The 11,938-nt window shown below is 47.0% G+C and overlaps 2 protein-coding genes across 3 annotated transcripts in view; one reads left to right on the forward strand and one right to left on the reverse strand.

The window, feature by feature from the left end:
* LOC134653594 (large ribosomal subunit protein uL14m) overlaps positions 1 to 11,938 on the forward strand; it is a 313,686-nt gene that overhangs the window by 33,010 nt on the left and 268,738 nt on the right. The window lies entirely within an intron of this gene.
* Positions 1,948 to 6,785, reverse strand: LOC134653519 (serine/arginine repetitive matrix protein 2-like). Of its 2 annotated transcripts, none has more exons than XM_063508891.1 (5): positions 6,330 to 6,785; positions 3,429 to 6,099; positions 3,014 to 3,251; positions 2,336 to 2,432; positions 1,948 to 1,994 (listed from the first exon to the last, which is right to left on the reverse strand). In XM_063508891.1, exons 1-5 carry the CDS (start codon positions 6,420 to 6,422, stop codon positions 1,959 to 1,961), a joined length of 3,135 nt encoding a protein of 1,044 aa, XP_063364961.1. In that variant the 5' UTR covers positions 6,423 to 6,785; the 3' UTR covers positions 1,948 to 1,958. The 2 variants fall into 2 exon arrangements, with proteins under 2 accessions (XP_063364961.1, XP_063364960.1); XM_063508890.1 differs by having other exon boundaries at positions 6,318 to 6,785.

Raw genomic sequence — 11,938 nt, forward strand, 5'->3', positions numbered from 1 at the left:
ATACCTATGATAAAGTTTTTAAATATAAAATAATTACAAACCCCGAAAAATCTGCCCAAAATGACATACTAAAAATCATCAACTTCCAGGTTTTTCCAAGCTTTCCGACATTTCGTCTATAAACAAATGTAATTTTTATAAATTAAAATACTGCGTAAATCTATGTAATGATTCGGAAAATTTATTAGTTTTACTATTGAAATAATATATAGGAACAAATAGAATTTGTTTAACCCTTAATCTGTGAGCTGTCGAATGCTTTGTAGACATTTGGCAACACTGTGCATTTAAGGGTTATACCCCCTTTTGAAGGCGGCTAAGAGTTGGCCCCAAAAATGGCAGTTTTTGTTAGTTGGGTCAGAGCCCAGTTAACTTTGGGAACCACTGTCCTAATATATCATAAAAAAAGCTTCTTTGTCTATGTTTTTGTAGTTTTTGTTGTTATATCCGTGATGACACCCAAACACGACGCAGGAGCGCCGGCGGCGCCACGTTCGCACACTTAATGGATATTAGAACCTTAATCCAACGAGATAAGGTCTACCTTTAATGAAATGTCTTTGTACTCATGCAATGTTCATACACTATACATAAAGAGAAAATACAATACGCGCGCCGGCGTCCTCACCGCTGTAGGTCAAATATTTTCCTTGGCCAAATCTGATCAAAAACCTCGGCTATTGGTATTTTATAATATATAGTGTGGGAAGCTGCAAAAATAAGCAACGTAGTTGTGCAAATCTGAGCATTTTTATATTATTTACTCCTATCTACCTGTAAACTTTGATACGTATTATTATTACCTACGCTATTATGTTAGTGGCTTATTTGACAGATCGCCAGAGAAATTATTAAACAGTTATGATTGTTAAGTTTTAACAAGAATTTCATTTAAGTTATATCGAAGCACTTCAGCCATAGCTATATACCAGTTGGTGGCGTCAGTGGCGGTTTTTTGTAGTAGAAGCTTCACTCAAGATGTTAAATGAGATTCGGCCAAGGAAACTAGATGAAACTATACGCACCTTAGCGGCAGGTACATAGGTGACGTGCAAACAATCATTCACGCGCCGAGCCACGTCACTATACACGTTCTATAACAACCGCAATATACATCCGAACAAGTCAATAAACATCAAAAAATGCAAGGTCAACGGTGGCTAATAGGAGAGATATAAACGACGCTATAAATATATATAGAACGGGGTAAATTTACATCTCAAAAATGATAACAACTCGCTTCGAGTCAATGTGAATATGATTTATAAAACCTTACAACAATAAACACTAGAAGTTGTTCCATAGAACCTATTTGTTGAAATTTTAATCCATCTACCTACTTATTTTCATGCCTTTTACTCATACGAGTTAATCATCACAATCTGAAATTCAGACCCGGATTGTCTATCGGCTCTGATAATTGTCTATGGCCGCAAAAATCCGGCAGGCAGGGGAACTATCGCGAAAATAGAAATTCGAAAATATTCAATGTTCGAATACTCGTATGAGAGATCGATATAGGCGCAAATAGTCGAACAAACGAATAAAGTCTATTTTTTTATTCCGTAGACTGAAATGACATTTCATAGTATGAGATGACACATGATGTTCATACTATGAAATGTCATTTCAGTCTACGGAATAAAAAAATAGACTTTAGAGTTTAGTCGCATTTATAACCGGGTATAGGTTTGTTTAGTTTACCTGATAGATTTTCGTGACCTGATAACATCGGTGTTTGCATTTGTTTAACATGGACGCAGCGCCGCTCGCCTTGCACGGGCTTCCACTTGATGCTTTATGAACGAACCGGTTTTGAATTTGAGATGTCTGACTATTCAATAACATGGCAAAGTTAAACTGGATTCACTGCTCTCCTAGGCTTTATTATTATAAGTATAAAATTGTTTAAGGGCTAGAAGGAGGCCCGCTGCGGGCGGTGAGCAACGGGCCGCGCGTCAGTGGCGCCGCGAGGTAGGCCGCGCTGGCGCGTCCTGAAATTAATAAGTAGAGTTAGACCAATAAGTCTGCAGATTTTGATAGTAAGTACTTATAGGTCTACGAATTTCATAGAAGTTTGACTTTTAAAACAGCTTTTAAACTTGCAGTTCATTGCAACTGTGTATCGTCAGTAGATAATTACAGCATCCCTACCACTATTAGGTGGACATTCGCCCGTCTTCATAAAATATCCTATTAGGATCCAGTTCTACAAGGCTGCACCTGACTGAACTTTGTCATCGATGGGGGAAGCCAATATCCAACAATTTGCTCTTGTAGCTGATTGGTACTCGGAGAAGTCTTAGGTTTATATAGAATATGTATAGGTACTCACTATGGGCGGTGGATCGACGTCAGGCGCGCGTAGATCGAAGTCTGCCACAAACGGCCGCGCTGCTACCCGCAGCTCTACTGAACAGCCTTCTGGCGAACTGGAATAAACATAGTTTTCAGTTACATTCATTCTCAGCCTTCATAGTTCCTGGATGTTCCTTGGGATGGCTACAAGGTGAAATCACAATTATGTTCCATAACTTCGGTTTCAGCGGTGGGAAGTTACGCTTTGGATGGCGCGACATAATGGTACGAGTAGGTTACAGGTATGTCAGTAAAACCTGGTCACAAATTTTTTAAAGCGGTATGAGCTAAGTTTACCTGAGGTTCAGAGCTGGCACTCGCAGTGGCACTCCTCGGGCTCCACGTAAGTTACGTAACGAAAGACAACGTCGCGCGCCTCCGACGCAGCCGTAGCCACAGCTGGTAGAGTTTGGAACCACTTCGACTGTTTGTGTCACTCTTGGACTTCAGGATCTATTCATTTTGGCTTTGCACGGGACTCAGTTGCTAAATCTCGGTTATAGAAAGGTGTTACCTAATAAGTAAGTATCTATGTTTACCTGAAATCAAGATCCTGCGAGTTTGAGAGCCCCGTCAGCAATGCTAGCTCATCACCATCTCTCTGGTGCACCTAACATTCGGTTACAGAAATGTGTAACGTATGAAGTATGTTTACCTGAGGTCGAGTTCCTGCGAGTCAGAAGGCCCCGTGAGCAGCGGCAACTCGTCATCCTGGCGCGCGTTGGCATGGCACTCGCAGCGACACTCCTCGGGCTCGACGTAGCTGAACACCACGTCGCGCGCCTCCGACGCGGCCGCAGCTGGTAGTGTTTGGATCCGCTTTGGCTGTTTGCGCCGCTCCGGGACTTCTTCGAAGTCGATCCATTCCGACTTCGCTCGAGACTCTGGCGGACCTAACATACGGTTTGCGTTTTAGTAAGGCGGATGATTTTAGGATATATTATATATTTGCTGCTTGTGGATAGGTTAGGATTCAAAAAACTACATTTAGTTAAGTATATGCTCTTGTTTAAATAAGGTGGAGTCGGTGTATTTTTCATCTAAAACTAAGGTGTCGGGATAATATTTACCGTCTCCTCCGCTCCTTGTTCTGGGCCGCTCCGGGCGCGGCGGACCACTCGCAGAAGCAGTGCGCGGGCGGCGAGGCAGCTTGATGCGTAGCTTCTCGCCCGTTGTCGCTGCGGGCGTCGGCGGCGGCGGAGGAGCCGGCATGCGCGGCGCGGGTGGCGCGCGCGGTCGCCGCGTACCCGCCGTCGTCACCAGTGAGCCTCGCTCTCGGACCGGGACCATGGGCAGCACTAGCGAACGTTCCAGTGGCAGTGTGGTCGGCACGTACGGCAGCTCGTCTTCAAATGACTCCTGGATGACCAGACCACGCTGCTCCACGTCGCTGCCGCCGCGCGCCGGTGTCGCTTCCGAACTGCCCTCCGAGTCGGAGGAACCGCGCGTTGGCGAGCGCGTCTCAGCGAGCGACCGCCGCGAGCCGACCGATGCGCGCTCCGCGTCACTCCCGGGCGGGGACTTTACGATGGGCGTCGGAGGTACGACGCAAGGTGTCGATTCGGCGCATGTAATATGCGTGTCACGTAGCAGCGGTGGACGCTCCTCGGGCAGGTTCGGTTCGAAGCTGGGTAGTGACTCAGATATCTCACTAGTGACGCTCGGCGTCTTGGTAATGCTGAATTGTGTGCTGAACACCTGCTCGCGGCTGCCGACGTGCGTGGTGAACACGAGCTTTTGTTTACGACGCTCAGCCGTCGGCGCCATGTCAGGGGTTACCTCCACTCGTCCCTCGTCCGAACTTGATGTCCGCATGTCACCATTTTTGCTATCGTCTATATGTTTTGACTCAGAAGTGGTGCCGACTCGTGAGTCGGGCGTTACGACGCTGCGCCGCGACTCGGAAGAGGCGACACTACGTCGCGAATCTGGGGTCACCGTATCGGAATCCGGCGCAGGTGTAGGCGCGGGTGCGATCACTGGGGGCTCCGGGTCGCTCGGGCCCGTCCGTTCGGTGGGGGAGTGCAAAGGGATGATGATACTGCCGTCGGGCAGGACCGTGCGGTGGACGGGTTTTTGCACGTGAACCGAGGATACGGAGGGAAGTGGTTCGGGGCGTTCACGCGGGTGTGGTGCCGAGGCGGGCCGTGCCGGCTCTGGTAGAACCTCCACGCGTGCATCCGGCTCCGAGCCTGGTCGGCGAGCGCTCGAGCTTGGCCTTTCGTCTGGCGGCGTTCGCAGCGGGATGTGAATAACGCCGCCATCTTCATAGTATTTTAGTTTCTCGGAACTGCGACGCGAGCGATCAGGTGGTGGCACGCACGGCGGACCGGGTGAGGAGGCACGCGAACCGGTGCGAGAACCCGGCGATGGCGACGCGGCACTGCGGCGTGGTGTTTTAAACAACGACAGCACGGAGCCCCGCAGCTTGCCGGCGGAGGAAGGAGTTGTCGAACGATCTCGGTCTCGGCTCTTGCTGCGCGAGCGGCCTTCCGTGAGGCTTTTCTTGCGTCGCAACCCCGACGGCGAATCCGGCGAAGCGATAGTCTCACGCGACTTGAACAGTGAGCAGAAGGAGGATTTTCGCGAAGTGGGGCCGCCGGCGGGCGAGGGAGATCGCCGCTGGGGCGAGGGACTCGCGCGCCCCGCCGCTAGCTCCAGTGTAGCCGGTTTACGCGACTCGCCCGCCACTAACGTGTGCTCACTCTCATCATCATCATCTTCGTCAGAATCGGGTTTGAGCTTTATTCTGATAATGTCCTTGGAGCGATTTCTATTCTTGTACACCTCGGGTTCGGACGAGCGCTCTTTCGAGCGCGCCGCTCGAGCTTGATTTCTGGTTTCCTTTTGCCGCTTTTCTTCGGCGGGGGTGATTGCAACGACTACCGCAGGTTCTGTAGCCACAGGCTTCGTGGGCACGGGCGTGGGTGCGGGTGTGCGCGGAGCAGCGGGCCTGGTGCTCGTGCTCTCGACAGTGACCTCGGTGCGCACCTCGCGGTGGTCGCGCGTGTTGGCGGGCGCGGGCGCGGGCGCGGGGTCCGACGCGCGCACTAACTCCAGGAGCCGCTCCTCGACAGCGGCGGCGCAAATTTCAGGATCGGTCTCTATCGGCTTCGGCCCGCAGAAGGACGTCTCGAGGAGCATTTTGTGTGGCGAAGGGGACCGTGACGTGCCCGAAACGACAGAGAGACGGGAAACGCGCGACGCGTGGCTGAAGCCGGAAAGAGCCGAGTGGGCCGAGCACTGCGAGCCCACGCTCGACAGGCGGCTCGTTCGGCCGGACACCGCGAGGAGGGCGGCCTCCGAGCCTTGGCTGTCCTTACGGGAGTGGCGACGCGACACGGACGTGTTAGGCGGCGGCAGCGGCGGCGGTTGCGGTTGTGGTGTGCGGTTGGGTTCTCCGGGAGCGCCTTCTAAAAATGCAAGCTCCTCGGTGGACGAGCGTAGTTCGGCCGCACCGTCCTCGCGAAAGCCGATATCGAGACGACCGTGCGTATCGGCGTCTTCGGCAGTGCCCGTGAACAGTGCCATCTCGGGCGACGAATCTCGTGAGTCGTGGTGGCTGGAGCTGGAGGCGCGGGAGATATCAATGCGTGGCGCGGCACCCAAAGCTCCCGCCACGGCCGGTGTCGAGTGCGAACGCGCGCGCTGCTCCGGGGGCGCGAGGGACCCACCAGGAGAAGCGGTCGTGTCCTCAACGATTTCAGGCAATTGGAACGTCTGCTTCGATTCAGGGCTTGACTGTAGAAGAAACCGATCAAGCGATCATTATTTGTTCATAGGATTGGTCAACAATACAGAGGCGGAAAGCTACACAAACAAATGAACGAATTTAGCTCCATTGGGATCGGTTAACGTTCGCTCCCAGAGCAGGCGAGCGATCGTTTTCCAACCGAATGCAGCCGCATGCAGACGATTGAGTCGCATAGCAAAGCGAAGGGAGAAAGAGAGATACATACTGCTTGTCTCACCTCGTCAGAGACGTCGTGGTCGAAGGAGGCAAACGGCGCGGGCCCGCGACGAGACTGGCGCAGGCCCGGCGCCGGCGCCGGCGCGCCTTCCATGCGCTACACCATATCCGTCACACTGGGAACACTAACTCTGTCACCTGTCAATATCACCCGCGCACAGCGAACACCAGAGAATTAACAATCACTTCACGTTTCAAGCAACAACTTCCGAACACTGCATTCCTGATTTCGTCTCTCACTCATCTAAAATCTAGCGCCGAGAACACGTTTTCAACCGACTTTACATGCCAGGTCGAGCGTTTCGGCAAGCTTATGTAAATCCGCTTATGTAAAGCGAACAGCTGTCGACGAAATCCAATGGACGCATATAATCTGAACACTGGTACATCGTACCTTCGCGGTGGTCGAACGGAAACGAGCAACGCCTCACTGTGTGTAAAGTGTGTTATCGGAAAGGCTCGTGAGTGGAGGTGCCGGTCGCGGGTCCCCAGGCGGCGGCGGCGCCGTGGTCGCGGCTCGGGCTGGTGGTGGCAGCTCGTGGCGGCGCCGCCAGCCGCGTGATGTCACGATGGCCCCGCCCGCGCGCCTGCGCGCTGCCCGCGCACGCGCGCCGCGCGGCCCCGCGCCCGCTGCACCCTCCACGCTAACGCGACTTAGCGCCCTCCACTAAAATATGGATTTTTAGTTTAGTCGTCGAGTCGCCTGGCCGCACGTCGAGCGTTCATTATTTAGTTTGCGATGCATTCGATGACGCCCGATCGATACCCATGCTTACATTACACATAGGTACACCTACATTGGCATCCGTGTCGACTCGAAGGACATGGTAACGCGAACCCCGATGTTATCAATTAACACGGAATTGGGGTACCGGTGCATCAAGCAATTAAGTAGTTTAACCTATCCATATAATATTTTAAATTGTAAATAATTACCTACATATTTCAAACAACTCATTTTACATTCTAAAAGTGCTTGAGATTTACACTCAAGTCAGGTGCAAGGGTGCAACGAAAACGAGTATCTTTACAAACTTTATCTCTTGACTGGATAGGGTTCATCAGTTTAATGATGCACCTAATTTACCACTCTTTGAACACAGCTATTTCGCTTCCACATTCCAAAAAGCGCTGTCATGATTGCAATCAAAATAGTTCATCAAACTCAGGGGTCACTCGCGGTCATCAGACCGTCTAATTAAGTATGAGATGTCTAGCATCTTGAACCAACTTTGAGGAAGTAGGTAGCTAGGATCCTATAGGTAGTTAGGGTTGTAGATCGGAGATCTACAGGTGACCCTTTTATAGCATACGTCTGGTTGACCTAGAAACCTAGAAACGGGTAATCAGCCATTTTACATGATTTTATTTTTAACTTTTGTAGAGTAGCCAATTTAGTTATATCCACGCACTTTGCAGTGGTATTAGCGACACTTTTGTTTGCGATTTTAAATAGGTATCTTTTGATGCGACATGTAATATCTCGGCAGATAGGGCAAAGTGCGGCATTGCAATAAAGGCTTCGTCACACAGGCGCGTTTTCCGGGCGGGGCGTGAGCGGGGCGTAAACGTTTTATTTATTATTATTATTTATTGAACACAATGTAAGCTTACAGTTTCAGACTAAATCACTTACACGTAATACACACTTTATATGTAAAAGCGGCGCGCCCCGCTCACGCCCCGACCGGAAAACTCGTGACGAAGCCTTAATTGTTAACAGGTCAGGCTAGCACAAAAATTTAATATTTCGAACGTGCTGAAATGAGAACTAGCCTGAAGGGTTACTAATATAAATGAGACATTTGAATTCAAGGATTCAACTGATTTTTTATAAATATTTATGAAGTAGTTCTTAGCACAGCTTTTACGGCGCCTGAGCTTGACAGAGATGAACTTGTCATGTCTCTACGAACAGAGGGCCTACCGCGATCCACGTTCGACGTGTTGCCTCTCTGTCGCTCTTGTAAATTCGTACGTAAGAGTGACAGGGAGGTCACACGTAGAACGTGGTTCGCGGTAGGCCCTCTGTTTTCGCCAGGTTGTACACTTGTAATGGCGCAAGCGAGACGCACTGGTGAATTATAAATGACATGATTTTGACAAAATTTTTAAGTTTGAATTGACCTCTTGGACTATTCGCAATCGCAAGCGTGGATTGGTGAGGTGAGAATTATGTCAACAAACTCAGTTTTATTTTTAATTTCGTTGGTACCACTGTTGGTACCAATATTTTTGACGGATCACTTGTTACGTACCTACCTACCTAAATAAGTCTCTGATGCATCGTTGTTGCCGGTGGTGCTCCTGTCGAGGATCCTAATAACTTTGAAACAATTCGAGCGAAATTCGTTCTATGTTATGATAGTGAGACGTGACTCGATATAAATACATAGGTACTTTAATACATAAATGGTATCATGTCAAATATAATTAATGTTATAGGATCAAGAAACACCTCTTTTACAGATTAAATACCTGCATGTTTTGGCGTCGTTGCACTATCTAAAGTGTTTCAGTATAGGATGCAAATAATAGCAAAAATCACAGTCATATTTTTTATTGACAACAGAACATAGGATCCATCTGCGTGGTTACAAGGTACATGCGAACATCTCACTGTGGCGCCTCACCGCGGGCGGCGAGGCAAACTATATAGGTTCTGTCTTAGCACTAGTCTTATGCATATATAGGTACCGTCATTGACATAGATATCTAGAGACTGGCTTTACGGGCAATAATAATGAGGCATGACAGGGGCCAGTACAGCGGTGTGAAATCGCTACAACGCGATTGGTTGACGAGTTCGCATTACGCGCGCTATTGGTCGCAACTAGTCGCGTTAGACTGCACGATTGGCTGGAATTCGTGGGTAGCACCACTGAACTAGTACGATGTTTAGTGCCCCATTAGCCCGTCCTTAGATATTATACGTCAATGGGTACCGTTAACTTGTAATCGCCATGAACACCGCTATAATATAGATATTATACTTTCCCAATAGGCATACAGATATAGTAGAAATTCGAACAAGTGTTTAGGTTGCTACTTACAGGAAATTGTACTAAGTTTGTGATTTTATACAATACGTACAGGGTAGGTATAGTGCTTCGAGCGAAGCTCTGTTCACTGGAAGCACGCAGCAGACAGACACACAGATAGACGCAAAGGTCAAGGGTTATTTCTAGTAGTTACTCTATGCCATCGAGATAAGAGCGCGTTTACACTTTATTGAATGCTGAAGTAGACCTAGTTTAAACGTGCCCTAAGTCTCATTGGACTGAGTGTGGTAACAACTTAAATAACCTCAAATTAGCACGTTATACTCGTATGGATAGTTTATTGCTATAAGTATAATAACATACATTTATATAATGATCAACAACTATGGAGATGATATTATTATCACAATCGTAGGTGCCGGGCCGTCGCCGCGTCTAGCCTACCTTACACTACTTGGGCCGATTTTTATTTTGCTGTCGTTTTTTTTTCTTTAAGATATAGAGTTCCCTATTTCATAAGGGCAAGTTCACCGTATGTCCTAAAAATATTCCTCGAGTTACCTACGAAAATATATGGGATTTTCGTAACTTAACGGAAAAAAAATTTTTTTTGTCCCAAAATGGGATTTCGTGTTTATTCCGCCTAGAATGAGGAGCTCTACAAACTAACTAAATCTTACTGAAAATCTGTCGAAAAAAATCGACAACAAAATAAAAATAGGTCCACTTATCATTATGATAATGGAGCATCTCTAGACACTTGATGTTTTTCTTACAATATTTAAACACTGCTACCTCTATTGTCACCCATTACATACATTAGATAAGCAATTATATTTAGTCTATTACGCTTTGGTATAACATACTTGCCTGCCTCGCGATTACGCTTCGCTTTTAAAGCTTACACTTTCTCGATATACGCGGGAGACGTAATATTCTTAATTTAATTTATAATCTCAAATGTTGATATATATTTTAGTACGTATTTTATGAAAATATAGAGTACCTTTTTATAGTAACAGTAGCAAACAATTGGACTCGTGTCGGTGGGTTTGCGTCCGAAGCTCATTATTATCATCACTACTATGACATCTATTTCAGTTTATCATCACTACTATGTACAGGAGACACCTCCCAATAGGCTCTCAATACGACGCAACGAAGCAGCATTTTTGACACGTCCTAACCCGAAGGCCGAGTGAAATGAAAACGCTCCAGGTAGGGTTTGCATGATGGATCCGAAATGTATGGGAAGATCCGCGGATCCGGATAATTTCATACATTCCGGATCTGGAGTCTGGACTGCAAAGCCTAGCTCCAGGCGAATTTGCTGGTCAACCGCAACTGTGAGCAATAGTATAATTATGGCAGTTGACGCTGCTAGCGTAAGCGTCAAGCGGATTCTCTCGGACCGTTTTATTTTTCGTAGCCTTCGTATATGGAGATATTTTGCGTAATAGAACATTGCGTTTTTGCTGCCGGTTGACCTCGCTGAGTACCTAAAGTAGGGTTTGCAATCCGGATCCGGAATGTATGAAATTATCCGGATCTGGATCCGGATCCGCGGATCTTCCCATACATTTCGGATCCGTCGTGCAAACCCTAACCTAAAGATTATTAACGCATTGGCTCTACTAACATCAGCCTACTTATAGCGACCATAAACCGTTTTGTTCGAGTCCCATCTCCGGTCGTTGTGAAAGGCCTGCAGATTGGATACTTACCTTATTTAAAGGTTTTTAAAATTATAGTCAGTTCAAGCAAGCAATTTATTTGCATTCAATGGCTCATTGCGCCGTTTTCAGTCGTACTTCTTTCCAAAAATTCATTTACCCCTTCTATGCTATGCTATGAGCCCTTTACTCCTTCATAGCTCTCCACGCACAAACAAACGATCGAAGCATAACAACATCATAACAAATTTTCCTATAAATAGTACAACTTCAATAAATCACTAACTGATTTTAAATTAAATGGACCATTATTGAAATTTAACTCTGCCTTACGAGCTGACTTTATCTACTTAATACTTTAAATTCTTCTATACTCATACAAAATTACGCTACTAGCATCCTGTGTCAAAAATTAATGAAAAAATAAGAGTGCCTAATTTTTATTAAATTTTCTATACCTAAACTAAATCAGAAATACAACAATAATATGTACAATAATAATATTATACAAAATAAAAATAACATCACCTGGGAGATCGGTATACTCATTCAAAATCCTACTTTCCGGGTCCACAATGTCCAAATGTGTAGAAAATATACAATGCAAAAAATATGTGACATAAGTGCCCTTCCTGTATTTATTCATTATGAGACTATATTTAGTTAATTTTCCGGTGTAATATGAGCAGAACACACAATATCGCGGCCCGCGGTGTTACGCAATTTAAGTAGCGTATCGATTCCTCTGCGTGTGACGATGTAGAAAATTGTTACGAATCTTTTTCGTCTCCGCATCGTAGTAGAATTATAACTTCACAAATCTCAACCACGTATACGTATGTTGATTTAAAATTACTCGCAGTGCCTGACGCTCGTACTTAGATTGGTGCACCGAGTGCACTGCACTCGAGAATATTCGAGATGCACTATTATGG

The sequence above is a fragment of the Cydia amplana genome, chromosome 13, assembly GCF_948474715.1.
Source record: "Cydia amplana chromosome 13, ilCydAmpl1.1, whole genome shotgun sequence".
NCBI classification, from domain to species: domain Eukaryota; kingdom Metazoa; phylum Arthropoda; class Insecta; order Lepidoptera; family Tortricidae; genus Cydia; species Cydia amplana.

What these genes read in the sequence shown, in the direction of transcription:
- LOC134653519 (XM_063508890.1), bottom strand. Translation starts at nt 6,422, where the DNA reads ATGGAAGGCGCGCCGGCGCCGGCGCCGGGCCTGCGCCAGTCTCGTCGC. An exon ending in CTGACGAGGTGAGACAAGCA is followed by an intron (nt 6,100 to 6,317) that starts GTATGTATCTCT and finishes TTTCTTCTACAG; the next exon opens with TCAAGCCCTGAATCGAAGCA. An exon ending in AACAAGGAGCGGAGGAGACG is followed by an intron (nt 3,252 to 3,428) that starts GTAAATATTATC and finishes ACCGTATGTTAG; the next exon opens with GTCCGCCAGAGTCTCGAGCG.